This window comes from Macaca fascicularis, chromosome 18, assembly GCF_037993035.2.
Source record: "Macaca fascicularis isolate 582-1 chromosome 18, T2T-MFA8v1.1".
NCBI classification, from domain to species: domain Eukaryota; kingdom Metazoa; phylum Chordata; class Mammalia; order Primates; family Cercopithecidae; genus Macaca; species Macaca fascicularis.
The window spans coordinates 39,455,989-39,477,025 of NC_088392.1; the positions used below are offsets into that span (position 1 = coordinate 39,455,989).

The window sequence follows — 21,037 nt, forward strand, 5'->3', positions numbered from 1 at the left end:
AAGATGACGGCATCTATGAGGAAGTCACGCAGTAGGTGCAGCCATGTTGCCTGTACGTCCAGGCCGTACTAGCAGCCGCCGTACGGACTCTACTGACAAGGTGGCGACGCCCTCGGGAAAGCCACAATTGAGCGCTGCCATGTTCCCGGCGAACGTGTGGATTCGGCCACCATACGGATACGATAATCAAGATGGCGGCGCCTGAGGGTTCTTCGGGGGCTCTAGGCGAGCGACCTACTGGTTTGCGGCGGAGACGACGCACGGGGCCTGCGCAATAGGAGTACGCTGCCTGGGAGGCGTGACCAGAAGCGGAAGTAGTTGTGGGCGCCTTTGCAACCGCCTGGGACGCCGCCGAGTGGTCTGTGCAGGTTCGCGGGTTGCTGGCGGGGGTCGCGAGGGAGTGCGCCGGGAGCGGAGATATGGTGAGTACCGGGTTCAGGGAGGGGTTCGGCGGTGGAGGTTGGTGGGGTTGGCAACAGTGGGGTCTGTCGGCCGACTCAGGGGTCTGTGGTGAGCCGTAACCGGAGTCTGTGGACTGAACGGCGGGAGTCTGTGGGCAGAATGATGAACCATCTGGGAGTTCTATGGTGAGCCACGGTGGGGGAGTCCTTAATAGAAGTTTAGTGGGGACTCCGGGTGGCAGTTCCGTGGGAAACCGTGATCGGGGATTGTGAGGAGTCACACTGGGTGGTCTGTAGTGAGCCGTGACGAGGAGTTCGTGTCCGGGGATCCGTGGACAGCCGCGACTGGGGGTGGGTGCGGGTGCCAGGTGGGTCTATGAGGTAAACAGGGAGGGGTGCGTAGAGAACCGCGATGGGAAGTCCGCAGTGAATTACGCGGGGTCTGTGAGGCGCCACGATGGAGGATCGCGATGGCCCATTAGCGAGTATGGACGCAGGGAGCGGGTGTCGGTGGGTGCGTGATGGGAAGTATGGAGCAAAGTAATAGGATGTCAGGGGAAGGGATGGAGGTCAGTGGGGACTGTGATGGAGAAGTTTTTGGGGGGCCCCGATGTGAAATCTGCAGGCAGAGTGGGGATCCCTGCTGACCATGGTGGAGCTGTAATGGGATAAGCCGCCACGGTGGGGGCTGTTTAAGGATCCGTAATGGGGGTATCCCGCAGGAGGGAGATGGTTCAGACCCAGAACCTCCAGATGCTGGGGAGGACAGCAAGTCGGAGAATGGAGAGAATGCGCCCATCTACTGCATCTGTCGCAAACCGGACATCAACTGCTTCATGATGTGAGCCCGGGAGAGGTGGGCGGGGCAGACACTAGCAGGGTGGGGTGAGGCCGATGGGCCGCGCCCCTCACATCTCCACCGCCTGCCCCATCCTCCGCAGCGGGTGTGACAACTGCAATGAGTGGTTCCATGGGGACTGCATCCGGATCACTGAGAAGATGGCCAAGGCCATCCGGGAGTGGTACTGCCGGGAGTGCAGAGGTGAGGGCCATGGATGGACAGGGAAGGCAGGTGGGGCTTCAAGGGAGGAGGAGGAGCCATAATGGGGGGTCATGGGGAGTAGTGATACACGTCTGTGGTGAGCTGGAATGGGGTCTCCATTGTGAGTGGTAGTAGAAGATTCCACGGGAAGAGGCAGCTCTGCCCTGGACAGGGGTGCAGAGTAGGTGGGTGGGATAGTAAGGGAGAGAAGAGGAAGAAAGAGGTTTTGGGACCGTTCAGGCCCTCCAGTGCTCACTCACTTTGGCCCTACTCTCTGCCCCACAGAGAAAGACCCCAAACTAGAGATTCGCTATCGGCACAAGAAGTCACGGGAGCGGGATGGCAATGAGCGGGACGGCAGTGAGCCCCGGGATGAGGGTGGAGGGCGCAAGAGGCCTGTCCCCGATCCAGACCTGCAGCGCCGGGCAGGGTCAGGGACAGGGGTTGGGGCCATGCTTGCTCGGGGCTCTGCTTCGCCCCACAAATCCTCGCCGCAGCCCTTGGTGGCCACACCCAGCCAGGTGAGTGGCTGCATAAAGTGAGTAGATGTGTAAAGTGGTTCCGTTTCAGCCCTGCCTGGGTCCATAATTTCTGTTCTGGGCCCCCTCCTCCAGCATCACCAGCAGCAGCAGCAGCAGATCAAACGGTCAGCCCGCATGTGTGGTGAGTGTGAGGCATGTCGGCGCACTGAGGACTGTGGTCACTGTGACTTCTGTCGGGACATGAAGAAGTTTGGGGGCCCCAACAAGATCCGGCAGAAGTGCCGGTTGCGCCAGTGCCAGCTGCGGGCCCGGGTGAGCATGGACAGAGCTGGGTAGGGTCAGGTATGGGAGAGCTGGTGGGTCCATGCATGGTTAGTGTAGTCTAGGCATGGCTAAGCCAGGTGGGATTGGGCCTGACTGTATCTAGACAGGTGGGAAGGGACCTGTCATGTCCAGATGAATGGGGCATGAGCTGGTATGCTGGGCTGGCAGAACCCCCACCAACCCTGGGTGGACAGAGTGGGGTCAGGTGTTTCCAGGTGGTCATGCACGTCAGTACAGATAAGACAGGGGCGAGCATTCCTGGTAGTAAGGGGTAGTGGGGAGGTGTGTCTGGGGAGGTAAGGCCAGGCCAGGTGGGTGGGGCTAGGGCAAGGCCGCCCTCCATCCACCTGGGGCTGACCTGGGCCTTCCTCCTGCCGGCACAGGAATCGTACAAGTACTTCCCTTCCTCGGTGAGTCCAGCTCCCCAGGGTGGGGTGGGGCATGCGGGCAGGGCGGTCAGGGCCAGTCCTGAGATTCTGCCCCGCAGCTCTCACCAGTGACGCCCTCAGAGTCCCTGCCAAGGCCCCGCCGGCCACTGCCCACCCAACAGCAGCCACAGCCATCACAGAAGTTAGGGCGCATCCGTGAAGATGAGGGAGCAGTGGCATCATCAGCAGTCAAGGAGCCTCCTGAGGCTACAGCCACGCCTGAGCCACTCTCAGATGAGGACCTACCTCTGGATCCTGACCTGTATCAGGACTTCTGTGCAGGGGCCTTTGATGACCACGGCCTGGTGAGCAGATAGGAGCATCCCCTGGTGGAAGGGTGGAGGTTACAGAAGCAGAGAGTATCCATAATGAGGAGACAGAGGGTATGGAAGGCTGATATGGGACATGAGTAGGTGGTGGGGTTGTCATGAGCGGGGCAGGTGGGTCAGTGCATGCCCTGCTTGCAGCCCTGGATGAGCGACACAGAAGAGTCCCCATTCCTGGACCCTGCGCTGCGGAAGAGGGCAGTGAAAGTGAAGCATGTGAAGCGTCGGGAGAAGAAGTCTGAGAAGAAGGTGATGGAGAGGGTAAAATGGATGTGGAAAGGCAGAGGGTGGGGTTGAGGGAGAGGCAGAGGTCAGAGGCTGAATGGGGCAAGAGCCAGAAAGGGCTAGAATGGAGCAGGAGTCTGGGGTTTGGGGCTGACTTTGACTCCACCCTGACCTGACCTGTCTTGCTTAACAGAAGGAGGAGCGATACAAGCGGCATCGGCAGAAGCAGAAGCACAAGGATAAATGGAAACACCCAGAGAGGGCTGATGCCAAGGACCCTGCGTCGCTGCCCCAGTGCCTGGGGCCCGGCTGTGTGCGCCCCGCCCAGCCCAGCTCCAAGTATTGCTCAGATGACTGTGGCATGAAGCTGGCAGCCAAGTGAGTCATTCCTGAGGGGTTCAAGGGAGTCAGGAAGTACATGGTAGGGCCTGACCACCGCCTTCTGTATGTCTACCAGTCAATCAGCTGTCCACCATTCAGTCACCAAACAGCCACTACCCACTCACCCATCCACCTATCCGCCCCGTGTCCATCCAGCCACCATTCCACCAGTCACCTGTTTATTTCTCCTTTTGCCATTTAGTCATGCATCTGTTTTCCCACCCTCACTGATCATCTCACTCATTCTGTTGCTTGCTACCTTCCCTGCAGCCGCATCTATGAGATCCTCCCCCAGCGCATCCAGCAGTGGCAGCAGAGCCCTTGCATTGCTGAAGAGCACGGCAAGAAGCTGCTGGAACGCATTCGCCGAGAGCAGCAGAGTGCCCGCACTCGCCTTCAGGAAATGGAACGCCGATTCCATGAGCTTGAGGCCATCATTCTGCGTGCCAAGCAGCAGGCTGTGCGCGAGGATGAGGAGGTGAGCAAGCAGGGGCGCAGCGGGGCAGGGCCGGTACTTTGTCCTTCCTAGCCTTATTGTTCCTTCCACCCCATGCAGAGCAACGAGGGTGACAGTGATGACACAGACCTGCAGATCTTCTGTGTTTCCTGTGGGCACCCCATCAACCCACGTGTTGCCTTGCGCCACATGGAGCGCTGCTATGCCAAGGTTGGGGGTCAGACTGAGGGGGCAGACCATGTGGGAACATCGGTGGGCCAGTGGGGGACAGATTTGTTGTCTGGGTGGTGTCCTGGGAGGGCATGCAGCGCACATCCACAGTTCCCTCCATTTGTGCTCATCCCTCCAGTATGAGAGCCAGACATCCTTTGGGTCCATGTACCCCACACGCATTGAAGGGTAAGTGAGGGTGCCACGCGAAGTGAGAGGTGGGGGGTTAAGGCGGAGGTCAGAAGTGGGATGTGTGTGGAACTGGGGCAGGATACGGGCAAGGACAGGTGGACCTCCCTTTACTACCCTCTCTTTATTCCAAACCCCCAGGGCCACACGACTCTTCTGTGATGTGTATAATCCTCAGAGCAAAACATACTGTAAGCGGCTCCAGGTGCTGTGCCCCGAGCACTCACGGGACCCCAAAGTAAGGTTTTCCCTCAGCTCCTCCCATTTTGCCCCTCCTCCCTGCCTCACTGTCCCACATTCATCCCTGCCTCCCTCACCTCACCTTTCCTTCACTTTTTCCTCTCACCTTCCCTGCTGCTTCACCCTCCATTCCTCCCTTTTCCATGCCTCCTCACCGTTCCCTGAACCCTCCATTCCTTCCCTTCTCCCTCCTTGAGCCCCCATTCTTACTCTCCCTTATCACCATTATTCATCCCTCCAACCCGGCCTCCCTGCAGGTGCCAGCTGACGAGGTATGCGGGTGCCCCCTTGTACGTGATGTCTTTGAGCTCACGGGTGACTTCTGCCGCCTGCCCAAACGCCAGTGCAATCGCCATTACTGCTGGGAGAAGCTGCGGCGTGCGGAAGTGGACTTGGAGCGCGTGCGTGTGGTAGGTTTCGCTGTGGTTTCATGGTGCATGTGGTAGGTTTCCATGCCGGACGTGGCCGAGGGCAGGCGGGGCTTCAGTTGTTCCTGCTTAGGACTCCTGCCGCTCTCTTGGCAGTGGTACAAGCTGGACGAGCTGTTTGAGCAGGAGCGCAATGTGCGCACAGCCATGACAAACCGCGCGGGATTGCTGGCCTTGATGCTGCACCAGACAATCCAGCACGATCCCCTCACTACCGACCTGCGCTCCAGTGCCGACCGCTGAGCCTTCTGGCCCGGACCCCTCACACCCTGCATTCCAGATGGGGGAGCTGCCCGGTGCCCATGTGTCCGTTCCTCCACTCATCTGTTTCTCTGGTTCTCCCTGTGCCCATCCACCGGTTGACCGCCCGTCTGCCTTTATCAGAGGGTCTGTCCCCGTCGACATGTTCAGTGCCTGGTGGGGCTGCGGAGTCCACTCATCCTTGCCTCCTCTCCCTGGGTTTTGTTAATAAAATTTTGAAGAAACCAAGGAAGCTGTGTCCACATTGCTGCGGTTGCAACTGTTCCAGACTCCTGGATAAGATGGGGGGCGCCTGCACCCCGGGAGGGCCCAGGGACCCACATTCCCAGCCTCCCACAGGCAGAGGGTCTACGCAGCACGTATTCAGTGTGGTGACACCGCCCACGCGTGCTCCTGTCTCCCACCCAGAGCTGTCCTCCACTGTGGACGCCAGGCCCCGCCTTTTCCCAACAAGCCCCACGTTGGGGATTCGCCTCCTGCAGGGGCGCGCCCTCCCGCGTGCCTCAGTTTACCTGCGGTGCGTCACCGCCCCTTTCCCCGCCCCGCGCGCTCCAGCACCTGTTCGGCGGGGAGGAGGGAGCGGGACACGACCGCCCTGGGGTTGATGTTCGGAGGGACCGGCGAGCACAGGATAGACCCCAGCGAGAGATGGGAGAAGAGAGCGCCGGCTGGGTCAGGGAGTGCGCAGGCGCGAAGCAGCTTCCTCGCCGCTGTGGGTATCCGCCTCGGAGACCGCGGGAGGGAAGGGAGGGCGCAGGCGCAAGCCCTCCCCGACGACTTCCCTTCAGTTTGAGACTGGAGAGCGCATGCGCAAGCTAGATGGTCAGCGAGCACAGCCCCGACTGCAGGTCCCTCCTTCGATGGGGCACGAGCTGTCGTTGAACGTCAGCACGCAGATGCAACTGGTTTTCGGCCGGGGGGCGCGCGCCCCGCTGCAGAGCGCCAGCCCGCAGGCGCGGGAGCCTCCCTATTAAGGGCACGCGACGTCGAGGCAATAGCGCGCAGGTGCTTAGCCAGAGGCGGAGCCCGAGAGGAAGGCAGCGGACTTCCGGTTCCGGGAGCAACGAACAGCCGCGGAGGCGACAGCTACCGCTTCAGAGGAGGCGGCCGCGGAGGAGGAAGAAGGGGAGGAGGGCGAGGCGGGAGGCGCAGGAGGGACCCTAGCCATGGGTCCACGGGCCTAGAGTGGCGGAAGATACCAGCCTGGTGCCAAACTGGTGAGACAGCCTTGGGGCTGGACGTGGAGAGTGCTCAGGCGGAGGATAGGAAGGAATTGTGGCTGAGAACGCTGACGGGGAGGAATCAAGGGCCCTCAGGCCGATGAGGGGGAGGAATGGCGGCGTCGGAATACTGACGAGGAGAAACAGGGGAATTTAGGCTGAGGACAGGAAGGAATGGAGCTCAGAACTCTGACAGGTAGGAGTGTCGGGATCCTGGGACGAGGACGGAGAGGAATGGTGGAGATCAGAACGCTAAAGGGAGACATCAGGGCATCTGAAGTTGAGAGAGAAATGGGGGTTCAGAACTCCGAGCGGGAGAAATGAGGGGCCCTCAGGCTGATGACAGGAGAAATGGAGGCGTTGGAATGCTGAAAGGGAGGAATGGGAGGCCCCATATAGAGGACGAGGAGCAGTAGGGGATCAGAACGCTGACAGTTAGGGATGGCATGATCCCAGGACAAGAACAGAGAATGGGGGAGGGTTCGGAATGCTGAGGGGAGAAATTAGGGTCTCTCAGGATAAGGGAGGAATGGAGAATGAGAACAGTGAGAGGGAGAAGTGGGGAACTTTTTGGATGTAGAGGAGAGAAACAGGAAGGTTTGGGGGCTGAGACTGGGGAGAAATTGTGGGCCAGAACATTGAAGGAGAAGAAAAGTAAGGGGGGAGCTCTTGGCTGAGGAAGGGGAGGCATGGGAGGCTTCCAGTGTGTGAGAAATGGAAAAGATGAGGGGCTGTTCGGGTCATGGGTTGGAGCAGTTGTGTCTCGCAGAGGAAGTCGAGGTTGTAACACTGAGGTAGCAAGATAAGAGGACATCAGGCAGAGACGGAATGGAATGGTTAAAACACTGAAGGAAGGAAATTAGGAACTCCTGGGTCGGGGAAGGGGGGAATGAGAGACTACTGAAGCCAAGTAGTGAGGGCAAGAGAAATGGGGCCCTTTGGGGCTGAGGATGGGAAGTATGGGGGTCTTGTGGTGATAAAATAGAGGGATAGAGGCCCTTAGGTCAGTGACAGGGAGGAATGAGGGGGGAAGATGAAAAGTTTCTGAATTGGCAGTGAGGAGAAATGATGGGCTGTCAGTCTGAGGATAGAGAGGAGTAGGGGATTAGGACACTAAGAATAATAAACAGGGATCCTTGGGTTGAGGAATGAGGATCTCCTAGGCCCAGAATAGGAAAGAATGGGGTGAGAATATGAGGGGTTTCTTCTCCATATATGGGCTGGTTGCCTGCGGCAGGTCCTAGGTCTTGGGCAAGCACTAATGGATACCAGTGATTTGTGTGGCCTGGGGCACATTTTGTCCCTTCCTAGAGCCTCAGTTTCCCTCATCCCCTCAACCCCCTTTCAGGCTACTGCTGCTTTCTGTGGCCTCCATGGCTGAGGACTGGCTGGACTGCCCGGCCCTGGGCCCTGGCTGGAAGCGCCGTGAAGTCTTTCGCAAGTCAGGGGCCACCTGTGGACGCTCAGACACCTATTACCAGAGGTACTGGGTGGGTTGTGGGCAGAGTGGGGGTGGGGTAGAGCCTCATTAGGGTAAAATCAAATAGTGCGGTTAAATTTATGGATGGAGTTTAAATTATGCACAAACAGTTAATCGTTATTAGCGGATTTTGTGTTTGCAATTTCACCTACTTAATACAGTATTTGTAACTTAAAAGTCACTACTCACAGTGCATTTGTGATTATTGAAGGACATGCACAGAGCAGTGAAAAACTGTCACTCAATGCATGTGTTTCTAGCTGAGACTGAAGGAGCCCTTTTTATTTCAGCTTTAATACCGTAAACAAGTGACCTTTTCGTGGTCTGTTTAGTGTCACATTTTTCTAATTTTTGTATGTTTTGTTGGTGATTTTGCTTTTTAAAATAGTCCTCAAGCGTAGTGCTGAGGTGCTGTTTAGTGTTCTGAGTGTGAGAAGGCCATGTCGTGCCTTACGGAGAAAATACAAGGCAGATAAACCTTGTTGGTTATCTGAGTTACAATGCTGTTGGCTGTAAGTTCAATGTTATGCATCAGAATTATGGTACAACCAGAAAAAGAAGGAAATTTGCCAATATGTGCACAAGGCTGCTTCAGAAAATACAGAAAGCATTTATAGTCTTGAAGCTATGGAAGAGATGAGAAAGCAGCTACGTTGGTGGATTCATGAAATGACGATCAATAAAGCATAGTGGACAGCATTGTTGAGGAAAGCCAAAGTCACGTTACCCTGGGTTAGGAAAATATTAAGGTTGTATCAGCTAGTGCTGGCTGACTTGCACATTTCAAAAGGCAACATGGCATGAAAAATGTTAAACTTGCATGCAATGCAGGTTCTCCCGATCAGGAGTCTTCCGAAGAGTTTTAAAAATACCTTTTAAGTGTTTTATAGGAAAGGGGTTGTGTAGAAGAGTGGTTTTCAATGCCAATGGGATTGGCTTGTTAAACAAAAATATTGGCAAACAAACCTACAGAACACATATGGCCTCCAAAGCCCCTGGTTTGAGTCATTCAAAGACCATGCAAATAATCATTTGTAAAAAATATATATTAAGTAATGTGTATTTAAACAGAAACACGCACAAAACAGAAATTCAGATGCTCTCAGGAACCTAACCCTGTATTTCCTCTAGGAGCAATGGTTTTGTATTCAATGTTCATGGCAACTTTGTAGAACATATCTACCATAACTAATGAGAATCAGCATAGATGTTTATAAGCATTTACATGTGTTTAGGCTACATTAATTATTATGTTTCTATATTCGTTCTGATTTTTTAAATCTAAGTTGCAGTTTTCCAGGTAAATATCAAATTACAAATTACTTTTTGTTTGTATTTAGTTATAATTTATTCACATATTTATGTACTCGTATAAAACTTTCAAAACTTAAAAGTGCAGTTGTCAGGAACTACAAAGGATCTGAGATTTCATTCTTAGGACAAGATAATAGTGAATTTGTCAGAATTTTGTAGATGTTGGTAGGAGAGGTAAGACTCCTGGGTTACAGGTCAAAGACAGTTTATTATAACAGTTGCAGGATCCAGAATAAGTCTCCCCCTTATCTGCAATTTCATTTTCCACAGCTTTAGTTACCTACAGTCAACCACCATCCAAAAATATTAAATGGAAAATTTTAGAAATAAACAATTCATTAGTTTTGAATTGTGTGCCGTTTTGAGTGGCGTGATGAAATCTCACACCATCCTGCTCAGTCCTGCTCAGGAGGTGAATCATCTCTTTGTCCATATCCATATCCATATCCATATCCATGTTCTATACATAACCTGCCTGTTAGTCGCTTAGTAACCATCTCAGTTATCAGGTAGAAAAAAACACAGTACATATTACATTAGGGTTTGGTACTATCCACGGTTTCAGGCATCCACTGGGGAACTTGGGATGTATACCCTGACGAGAGGGGGAATTACTGTATTACTATTTTTGTGCCAGTTTCCTGAATCCCAATTCCTACAGCATGACATGAAGAGGGTTGTATTATTATAGGAAAAGAACCCTGAGCTTAGAGAATCAAGTTTTTTTAATAACGTTAGGACACTAAGTATGCTTTCTTTTTACTATGGAAGGAGACCCTATCTCTTATCTTCCAAGGTTGTTTGCTTTACAAACATCCTTGGAAAGATAGTGTATCAAAAAGAATAATCGGTGTCTCTCTTGCAGGGCGTACAGAAATGCAAGAAACCGGGGGTCCCAAAATCAATTACTTATACTTTAATTTGTGTGTAGTTGTATTTGTTTGTGTGTTTTTAAAACATATTTGTGTTGTTTTCTTTGCTTGATTATATACTGGGTACATAATGCTAACTTATTTATTTATTTATTTATATTTTGAGACAGAGTCTCGCTCTGTCGCCCAGGCTGGAGTACAGTGGTGCAATCTCGGCTCACTGCAAACTCCGCCTCCCGGGTTCAAGCCATTCTCCTGCCTCAGCCTCCCGAGTAGCTGGGACTACAGGCACTCGCCGCCATGCGTGGCTAATTTTTTTTTGTATTTTTAGTAGAGATGGGGTTTCACCATGTTAGCCAGGATGTTCTTGATCTCCTGACCTCGTGATCCGCCCGCCTTGGCCTCCCAAGGTGCTGGGATTACAAGTGTGAGCCATCGCACCTGGCCAGTGCTAACATATTTATATGTTATTTAATATATTTGTGTTTCTATTTGTGTCTATTTTTACTTACGTGAAATAGTTGCAGTATTACTAGTATTATATGTCATAAATATATGTCTGTTTACATTTGTATTGTTTCTGATGTTTGTATTTGTGTTGGTATTTATATTAATTTTTTATGTTTTCAAGGTTAGTTGAGGTGGGGCTGGGCAGGGCTCACAGGCCAATTCCAGGCTGCCTCCTGTATCCTGCCAGCCCTGTCGGAAGGTTGTGTGGGTGAAATGACATTGGCTCCACCTGGGTGCTAACCCATCATGGCCCATCCCTAGCCCCACAGGAGACAGGATCCGAAGCAAAGTTGAGCTGACTCGATACCTGGGCCCTGCGTGTGATCTCACCCTCTTCGACTTCAAACAAGGCATCTTGTGCTATCCAGCCCCCAAGGTACTTCACAATGTGAGATGCCTAGGTAGGGGTGGCTGTGCCACTCAGCACCCACCCACTGACCCATATGCCTCCTTCCCTTACTTTCCAGGCCCATCCTGTGGCTGTTGCCAGCAAGAAGCGAAAGAAGCCTTCAAAGCCAGCCAAGACTCGGAAACGTCAGGTTGGACCCCAGAGTGGTGAGGTCAGGAAGGAGGCCCCAAGGGACGAGACCAAGGCTGACACTGACACAGCCCCAGCTTCATTCCCTGCTCCTGGGTGAGTGTTGGTTTGAGGTGAGCCAGATGGGTGAGGGTTGTGATTGGGGGTGCTCTTGGAGCCCCTCACCTGCCTTTCCCATCCCAGATGCTGTGAGAACTGTGGAATCAGCTTCTCAGGGGATGGCACCCAAAGGCAGCGGCTCAAAACATTGTGCAAAGACTGTCGAGGTGAGTGACCCCCAGAGGATGGGGCATCGGGAGATAGGAGCTGGAGCAGGTTCAGTGTCATGCTAGGCTGGGGGTTGAATGTAGATGTCAGGACAGAGGCTACTGGCATGGTTGGAGGTTGGATACTGGAGATAGCAGGCATGGGTAGAGGTTGAATAGTGGAAGTCAGGGCACAGGCAGTGAGTGAATCAGTCAGATGTCTGTTGCTTTCTTTCCACTTTTCTTCTTCTCTCTTCCTCCCCACAGCACAGAGAATTGCCTTCAACCGAGAACAGAGAATGTTTAAGGTAAGCACAACCTGCTTTCTCTTCACACCTCTGCAGTGGGAGCAGGATGTGATTGAGCTGGTAGAGTCCTAAGGGATGATGATAGGTCCACAGGATGAAGTCATTTTATAGGGTGCTCTCCATAGGTCAGCAAACACAGTAATGAGAATCAATGGGTTAATTAATTCCCGTTACCATTAGTGCGTCAGTAGACACAGTGATGAAGTTAGCAAGGGACCAGTAGACATACTAATGGCCTCAGTGATGAGGCTTATGGGCGACTAGAAGTCCCGGTGATGGGAGCTGATGTAGGGTCAGTAGACATGGGAGGACCAGTGCTTCTGGAGCAGGCCCGTGATCTCGTCCCTACCATTCCTGGCAGCGTGTGGGCTGTGGGGAGTGTGCAGCCTGCCAGGTAACAGAAGACTGTGGGGCCTGCTCCACGTGCCTCCTGCAGCTGCCCCATGATGTGGCATCGGGGCTGTTCTGCAAGTGTGAACGGAGACGCTGCCTCCGGATTGTGGAAAGGGTGAGTTGGGCAAGTGGAAAGAGCCCAAGGCTCACCTCGGCCCCTGGCCCTCGTGGGCTTGGCCCCATGCTTCATGCCTCTGCTCCCACATCCCCTCCAACAGAGCCGAGGGTGTGGAGTATGCCGGGGCTGTCAGACCCAAGAGGACTGTGGCCGTTGTCCCATCTGCCTTCGCCCTCCCCGCCCTGGTCTCAGGCGCCAGTGGAAATGTGTCCAGCGACGTTGCCTACGGGTGAGTCGGGCTGGAGGGAGCAGAGCTCACTCTGCTGTTAAAATCGTGGCTGCCTCTGCTTCCTTTCAACCTGGCCTTGCCTACCTTATGTCTTTCTTTTCTGCCTAACCCCACGCTCACCTTTCTGGCCCCGTCTGCCTGCCCCTGTCTGCCAGCACCTTGCTCACCGCCTGCGTCGCCGTCATCAGAGATGTCAGCGACGCACTCCCCTGGCTGTGGCTCCCCCAACTGTGAGTGCCTCATGCCACCCTCTGTCTGCCTGTCCCATGCATGCTTTCTGCACTTAGGGAGTGGGGAGTTCCTGTGTCTGCCTGGTGCCACCAAGCTGAAACCACCCTTTCTGGTCTTTCCCAGGGTAAACATGCCCGCCGCAAGGGAGGCTGTGACTCCAAGATGGCTGCCAGGAGGCGCCCCGGAGCCCAGCCACTGCCTCCACCTTCCCCATCACAGTCCCCAGAGCCCACAGAGCCGGTGAGGCCCCAGTGGGTGGAGGGAAGGCACAACCCTGACCTTACCCAGTACCTGCCCTGACCCCACCCCATTTGCCTCTACAGCACCCCAGAGCCCTGGCCCCCTCGCCACCTGCCGAATTCATCTATTACTGTGTAGACGAGGACGAGCTAGTGAGTGGCCCTACCCTACCTGGATAAGCCTAGACTCTCAGGACGCTTGGTTAACTTCAAAGAAGCAGATGCTGGAATGAGCCTATTGGGGAACAGCAAGGCACAATAATGGGTCCTAGGATGGGATGAGTAGATAATGGAGGACTAATACAGGGTCAGCAGGTGCAATGACAGTGCCTCATGTCACATGTATCAACACTCTGGTGGCTGATGCAGGACTAATCGACACAGTGATGGGATTGACAGAGGAGCAGCTAGCACAATGACTGGGGTTCACACAGGATGAGCAGACAGAGTAGGCACAGTGATGGGAGCTAATAGAGAGTTATCAAAATGTTGCTGGAAATGGGGGTTAGAGACATTTTCTTGGTAGCCAGTGGTGGCCTAGGAAATACAGCACTGGATATTGTAGTGGAGCAGCCACAGTCCTAATGGTATCGAGGGCCAGCTGGCACAGCGATAGTGGCCAATGTTGAACTAGCAAGTGCTGAGGAGTGACTAGCTGGGAGTCAGGAGGCTGAGACTAGTATGCAAGTAGCTCCTTCTTATGGGGCTAGAGGAGCACCAGGACCAGCACTGGAATAGGCGTTGAGGATGGCCTCTCCTAGTCCTAGTTGACAGCACCACCCATTCCCCCCACCCCAGCAGCCCTACACGAACCGCCGGCAGAACCGCAAGTGCGGGGCCTGTGCAGCCTGCCTACGGCGGATGGACTGTGGCCGCTGCGACTTCTGCTGCGACAAGCCCAAATTCGGGGGCAGCAACCAGAAGCGCCAGAAGTGTCGTTGGCGCCAATGCCTGCAGTTTGCCATGGTGGGTGGGGCAGGAAGGGTCAGGTGGCCGGGATAGGTTGGGCCAGGCGCCCCAGTGCCTGGGAGTGGTGGGCAGGCTTGGTAGGTGGGTGGGTGGCGCAGTAGCTTTGGTTGAGGATTAACAGACATTGTGCTTGGCTTAATGAGTCTAGGTGGCATTGGTGTTGCTAATAGGAGACTAGCAGGCTCAATGACGAAGGGCTCATACGTAAGCAGATTCCATGCTGGGACCGATGGGAGATTAGCAGGCATGTGGAGCCGGGCAGGGTGGATGTGACTGGTCAGGACACCAGGTAGCCATAGCACCCTATCTTTCCTCATAGAAGCGGCTGCTGCCCAGTGTCTGGTCAGAGTCTGAGGATGGGGCAGGATCGCCCCCACCTTACCATCGTCGAAAGAGGCCCAGCTCTGCCCGACGTCACCATCTTGGGCCTACCTTGAAGCCCACCTTGGCTACACGCACAGCCCAACCAGACCATACCCAGGCTCCAACGAAGCAGGAAGCAGGTGGTGGCTTTGTGCTGCCTCCGCCTGGCACTGACCTTGTGTTTTTACGGGAGGGCGCAAGCAGTCCTGTGCAGGTGCCAGGCCCTGTTGCAGCTTCCACAGAAGCCCTGTTGCAGGTGAGGGCCCCACCCTGTCCTTCCCTTCCCAGCCCCACCCAGCCTCATGCCAGGGAGCTGAGACCAAGTCTGCTGCAATCCTCCCTCACGCAGGAGGCCCAGTGCTCTGGCCTGAGTTGGGTTGTGGCCTTACCCCAGGTGAAGCAAGAGAAGGCGGATACCCAGGACGAGTGGACACCAGGCACAGCTGTCCTGACTTCTCCCGTATTGGTGCCTGGCTGCCCTAGCAAGGTGGGGGCAGTGATGGATGTTCTGTTGATGCCGTAGCAGGCTGGTCTGTAAGCAGAGTGATGATGAGCCATGATGGTTCTCTTAAGCAGAGCAATAGATGTGCTGATTGCAACCTTTCTGCAGAATTACCCCGCCTGTCTAACAGACACCCTACCTCCCGCAGGCAATTAGCTTTGCCCGCTTTGCTGTCCAGCTAACAGAAAAACGGAGGTCAGTGAGGAATGGGAATGGGAAAGGTTTATAGGCAGAGATGGCCTTTCTGTGTTGAAATGTGATGGAAGGTAGGATTTGTCAGCACAGCGAGGGGTTGGCTGATAGAGACTTTCCTCGGGCTAACTCTGCCCTTCTAATGGCTGCCTGTTTCCTACTTCTCCCAGGCAGTAGACCCAGGCCTGCCATCTGTGAAGCAAGAGCCACCTGACCCTGAGGAGGACAAGGAGGAGAACAAGGATGACTCTGCCTCCAAATTGGCCCCAGAAGAAGAGGCAGGAGGGGCTGGCACACCCGTGGTCAGTGCTGGGGATGCCCCACCCTGCCCTGACCCTGCCATAGCCCCAACAACCACATTGACCTATGGTGTTAATTCTTCTCTAGATCACGGAGATTTTCAGCCTGGGTGGAACCCGCTTCAGAGATACAGCGGTCTGGTTGCCAAGGTGTGCCCCACACAGTGAGGGGTGGGGAAGGAGGGGGTGTTGGCCAGATGTGGGCCCTGAGTTTTGAAAGTATAGCCAGCAGTTTGGCATGGTGTGGTGGGAGGTAAAGGCCCATACCCACTATGCTGATCACAATTAATGAGGGGCATGTGTGTAGGACCATAGAGATTTCTCCGGAGATCCAGCCCAATAGCATTCCAGGTTAGGACTCTCCTTTGGGGGTAGGGGGAAGACTTGACACTCTATCATGAAATTTGAAAGAAAAAGATAGGGAGTCTGGTCCCTATTTTGCTAAGAAATATCTATAAGGGTCAGCTTTAATATATAAATTCTTGTTCAGAGAATAATCATTTGGAGTCTTGAAGGCCTTTGGAGTCTCCAGGAGACTTCTGGGTGGGCTGTTGCCTGACATTGAGCAATGTATATCAGAGAAATGGTGCTGGGCTTGCCTGGGCAGTGGGATGGGCAGGAGATCTGGGTTCCGAGCTGGCTTTGTGAGCCGGGTTCACACGTAGTTGCGTGATCTCTGGTTGCCCTGTACTTCCTGGAGCTGCCTCTGTGGAGGGGCTTGGGCTGGATCTCTTGAGCCTTTCCTGAGCCTATTGAGGTTATTAACTTCAGATGCCATGCAGAACTGTCCCTATAGTCCTGGCATAGGACAAAGGGTAGATGCCTGTAAGGACTAGAATGGTTGGGAGGGCAGGGGAACGCTGACTCCTATAGAATGTTGACAGACCCTGCATAGAGCCCCAGACACTGGCAATGTAAACTATTGGCCAAGCACGTGGATTCCTTTGCTCCTACAAACTAGCCCACCAGGCTGGAAACCCTTTCATCTATGCTTGGCCAATTACAGAAGTCTTGATTGAGTTCCTGCTGGGTGCACAGCATTGAGGACAATGAGCCCTGCAAAGCTTATATCCTGTGTCAGGAGACACAGGATACCTACCTTCAGGGAGCTTATTATCTGACTATGGACAAGCTGTCTATAATGGTAGTTTTTAGAAGATATAAAAAAAGATAAAGGTATAATTAAGGGGAAGTGGATGGAGGACACAGAATACTAGGAAATGGTTTTGTAATGCTCCATTTCGCATATAGCAAACCTCATTCAACATACAGACCTGCTCCCTCTTCCCTAGGTCCAAAGACCTTAAAAAACCTGGAGCTAGAAAGCAGTAGACTGGAGGCTTCTACAGACTGTAGGATTCAAGGTGATATTTGCAGACTGGCTTTATGAGAGACAACACTGATCTACTAGGGGCTGGACCCTAGATTGGTTGCCAGGGCTTGTGTGTGAATCAACCCTAGGAGGAAAAACCTACCACGAAACCAGAGGAGCAGGCCTAACAGTACTTTGAGCTTCTAGAAGAAGTAAGCGGGAAAGGAAGAGAAAGAGTAGAAAGTTGGTGCATCTTCTCCTCCCCAAGAGCCTGAGTATAAGAAGTTGGATTTTAAGGGTGGGGGAGCTGGGATGGGGAAAGGTAATATAATTAAAACCACCACAAAACAACCTAAACAAGCCATGTTCATGAATAATTGTAAGTGGCTTCTGGATGAGACCTGGCAGTGTCTCTACATACTTCCTCAGGGAGACAGCAATTGAAAATGTAATTGAATAAATAAGGAAAGGAACTGCTATTTGGTGTGTTCCTCTGTGGACCCAGTTTATTTAATCCTTAGAATAATCTTTTTGGGAAGACATTGATTTTGCCCATTTTTGTGAATGGGAAAACTGAGACTCATTAATTTGTCCAATGTCGAACAGCTGGTGTTAGTAGAGCCTAGAATGAAACCCAGCTTTTAAAGCCCTTGTTCTTTAAGCCACTAAACTGTAACCTGTAATCCTGTATGCACTAATAGGAGTTTTTGGTGACCTTCAAAACACAGATTACTATAAGTACTATAATAAATCCCTTACATTCCTGTCTCTAGCATGGTTTAGAAAGTGCCAAGACTCGATGTAGATGGGGTCACCTTGTCAGAACATCTGTTCATACAGAAACTGGGTTTCCTGCAGACCCCAGGTGCTGCATAGGATTCCTCAAACCCTACAGGATATATCTCCCCACTGGCTGCTGTCCATTTTGCTTGTTACCCTGACTCCCCCTCTTCAGCTAGAGCAGTCTTTGTAACTAAAGCTGCCAGCCTGGCTCATCTTTCCTGACAACGTGCATCTCCTGCCCTCTGATGACCTTTGTGCTTGGCTCCTGCCCTCAGCCCAAATGTCTTCTAGGAGGCTGAATTCCTGCTTCGAGTCCTGCCCAAGGGCCAGTCTTGGCTCAGCCCTACCTCACTCTTTCCAATTCTTCATTCATAAAGTGCCAAAAAGATTAGACCTGTAATTTGTTAGCCAGCTTTACAGGGCCAGGACTGAGTGAGTGCCTCCTTAAACTTTGTATCCTACGTGCCTCCCTTGCCTTACCCTAGTCCCAGCCCTGCAGCTTTAAGTAATTCAGACATGGATGAGCCATTTCCCAGTTCTATCATACAGTCCAGCCTCTGCCACCTTCGCCACCCCTTCCTTTATTCCACCCTAACTAGTTCAGCCCTAGTCAAGACTGGATAGACTGATACTGCTTTGTTTCCCCCAGGAACCAACCACCCAACCCCAGTATTCTGGTAATTTTGACAATGAACTATATGAAATTTATTTGATTGACATTTAGACTCATGAGTTAAGCTTCTGCCTACCATGTATGTTAGGGTACAATCAGAAGAGCAGAACCACTAAGATAAAGATTATGTATATATGTACTTTAAGGGATTTATTATAGAGATCTGACCGCATGCCATTGTGGGAGCTGGTTAAACAGTCTCTGTAAGGCTGTTATCTTTGCATCTAATGCTGGAGCTTGAAGTCTGCAGGGCAGGCACTCGGGAAGGGAAGATGGATGTAAACTGTGGGAGACCGAGGACACAGTGGAGCCCACGAGCACGAGCTGGAACCCACGAGGATGGCCTGGAACCCATGTCAGTCTCTCACCACCTCCAGCTTCGATGATGTGGGTGTCCTGCAGAAGAAGCTGGTGCCCTTCCTCACAGAGTTAAATATGCATCTGGCCCAGGAATTAGAGAAGCTGAAGAGATGATCCTGGGGAAGGTGGAGCAGCTGCAGGCCTGGCTGCTGCCCACACCAACGAGGTGATCCAGCAGATACATGACAATGTGTGAACTGCAACAGCGCCTGGTGCCCCAGCACCAGCCTTCCAAGTGTAAAAACAATATGCTGCTGCTTCACTTCTGCCCTCCAGTTATCAAGCAAAATGTCTCTTGTGGCCCATCTTACTGGAAGAGAGTTCTGGGAAACAGCCTCACCAAGGTGACACATTACAAAGCCGCCCTACCATGAATCCGCTCCCAAGGGTCTCACTACTCACCTGAGGATAACTCAATATAACCATGTTGCTGAAAATGCAAAGCTGAAGACCATGAATTTCATGGTGATTCCAGCAAGTGCAGAGATTCTATGAAGCCCACCCAGAAAAAACTTGCTGGTCCTGGCTATTTTTGTGTCATTCAAGTATTGAGAACCAGGCCTGTGGTAGGCACTGTACTTAATACTAGGATACAGAAATGCAAAAGATACGGCCCATGCAATTTTATTAAATGCATCAATATGTATTACAAATGGTGAATGGATTTCCAACTTTATCATGGAATTTAATGCTGAATATATAGAATTCAGAAAATTATTGGGAGGACAGCCCTTTTGTGAACCTTGTTTGGGGCACAGTAGGAATTGGAAATAATTTAGTTTCTATCTCTAAGCTGTTCTATTTTAAAATTATTTTTAAATTTTTATTGTCCCACTTACATGCTCAGTGTTTCTTTTGGGAGTGGTTTGGTGGGAACAGTGTTGACTGCCTCTGAGAAACTGGGATAGTGGGTGGGAAGATCAAGGTCACTTCTTTCCAAGGACCCTGAGATTCACTTCCCTAGGCCGCCGGAGCGCGGGGGGTTCACTGAAGGCTGAGGCTCTCGGTGCTCAGCACTGGCCGGACACCGTCAACCTGCTGGTGGGCCCGCCAGGGGGCGCCGAGGCGAGAAAGCCCGTAGTTCCCGGTCGGGGAACCACTGGGACCCTGGAGGCACCGCCCGTCACCCATCACCAGTGGCCTGGCCGCCCTGGGGCGTGGCATCCGCCCGGCGCAAACCCCAGTACCTGGGCTAGGGCCAGAGGGAAGCTGAGTGCCCCTCTTCAAATAGTGGTAAAACAGGCAAAACCGACCCAGGGTTAAATTTCGGAGCTCGCCCAGGGTGAGGGCGGGGCTCGACGACCTAGGACGTTCGAGTGCAGCCGGGTGTCGCCAAGGGTCGGTTTACCCCATCGCCTCAGAAATTGTGACCAGGCCTTTTGGGCTGCACAACCTTGGGAATCCCCAGCGGGCGGCCCCGAATCGCCGCCGATTTTCCCAAGCCCTGCTCCGGGCCCAACGCGTTTTCGTTGCCGCCTTCCCGGAGGTGTGGTGGGGGAGGTTCCGCCCAGACCAATGGGCGGTCCCGGGGCCCGTTGAACTCGAAGATCAAAGAACCGCCCCTCTGGACACTCCAGGAAACCGAGACGACCACCTAATTTGTTTCTTTTCTGTTCCAGGCCACGTAAACTCTTAGTAAATGCAAATGAGTGTTTTACTGAACTGCAATTGAACACAAAATGACAGAATTATTAAAAGATGATTAAAAGAGAAGAAAGACATTTCGTGGCTGAAAAGCTGAACCAGCAATTCAGGAAATGGAATTCATATTTAGAAACGTACCATATACAAAAGCCGAAGTGGGTGGTTTGCATATGATTAAGGAATGCTAATTTGCAGTAAATTGTGTCCTTAAGGAGGGTATACACATTAGTTGTACTTATTATACGTCAGTTTGACGTAGGTACTGATTTGTTGCATGTGCTCAAGTGTTCTATGCTCACCCCCACTTTGGGAGTACCAGAGTGTCATTCTTAATTGGCTTTTAGGTATCACCACCTTACTCTTGACTGGAAATGCAACTGTGGTTACTACCTGTGCTGCAGGTCCGTCCTGGTTCCCTGATTTGTGTTTCCTGTTCTGCCTGGATCCTGATTCTCAGAAACCAGTTACTGGACTTCTGATCCACATCCTGATCCTTCCACTGTGACCCTCAGACTCTTAATTATGCCCCACCAGGTCGTGCCACTGCCCCATTAGTCCATCTGATCTGTCCCCATCCTAGGATATCCTGAGTCTAAGCCCTGGTTTCTGCCGATGGCAAACAGGAAGATTTTATTATTAACAGCCTTTATTATTATTATTATTACTGGTTATTTGGTTTGACAAGGCACTTAGGCTCCCTGAGCTTTGCCTTAGCTGGAAAATAAGGATAGTAATGCTTCCTGTTCTATCAACCGTATAAGATATTTGTGGCCATGCGCGGTAGCGCAGCCTGTAATTCCACTTTGGGAGGCCAACGGGAGGGGCAGGGGGTAGGATCGCTTGAACCCA

General features: G+C 52.7%; 2 protein-coding genes across 60 annotated transcripts; both read left to right on the forward strand.

The window, feature by feature from the left end:
• Positions 1–310: 310 nt before the first annotated feature.
• On the forward strand, positions 311–5,622 carry CXXC1 (CXXC finger protein 1). Of its 10 annotated transcripts, none has more exons than XM_005586701.4 (16): positions 311–422; positions 502–587; positions 1,124–1,242; positions 1,343–1,443; positions 1,729–1,964; positions 2,058–2,237; positions 2,633–2,659; positions 2,737–2,982; positions 3,145–3,264; positions 3,422–3,606; positions 3,880–4,087; positions 4,166–4,276; positions 4,416–4,465; positions 4,607–4,703; positions 4,963–5,115; positions 5,230–5,622. In XM_005586701.4, the coding sequence occupies exons 2-16, from the start codon at positions 585–587 to the stop codon at positions 5,374–5,376; spliced, it is 1,983 nt and encodes a 660-aa protein (XP_005586758.1). In that variant the 5' UTR covers positions 311–422; positions 502–584; the 3' UTR covers positions 5,377–5,622. The 10 variants fall into 10 exon arrangements, with proteins under 10 accessions (XP_005586758.1, XP_073878362.1, XP_073878364.1 ...); XM_074022261.1 differs by having other exon boundaries at positions 3,145–3,252; XM_074022263.1 differs by lacking the exon at positions 2,633–2,659 and having other exon boundaries at positions 3,145–3,252.
• Positions 5,623–6,490: 868 nt separating this feature from the next.
• On the forward strand, positions 6,491–19,382 carry LOC101865518 (methyl-CpG-binding domain protein 1). Of its 50 annotated transcripts, none has more exons than XM_005586713.5 (18): positions 6,491–6,611; positions 7,963–8,097; positions 11,052–11,166; positions 11,258–11,424; positions 11,512–11,594; positions 11,841–11,881; positions 12,243–12,389; positions 12,493–12,621; positions 12,777–12,851; positions 12,976–13,092; positions 13,176–13,244; positions 13,890–14,057; positions 14,380–14,679; positions 14,773–14,910; positions 15,288–15,419; positions 15,505–15,566; positions 16,709–16,780; positions 18,428–19,382. In XM_005586713.5, the coding sequence occupies exons 2-17, from the start codon at positions 7,988–7,990 to the stop codon at positions 16,746–16,748; spliced, it is 1,893 nt and encodes a 630-aa protein (XP_005586770.1). In that variant the 5' UTR covers positions 6,491–6,611; positions 7,963–7,987; the 3' UTR covers positions 16,749–16,780; positions 18,428–19,382. The 50 variants fall into 50 exon arrangements, with proteins under 50 accessions (XP_005586770.1, XP_065389894.1, XP_015295435.1 ...); XM_065533822.2 differs by having other exon boundaries at positions 13,893–14,057; XM_015439949.4 differs by having other exon boundaries at positions 16,709–19,382.
• The last annotated feature ends 1,655 nt before the right edge of the window (positions 19,383–21,037 follow it).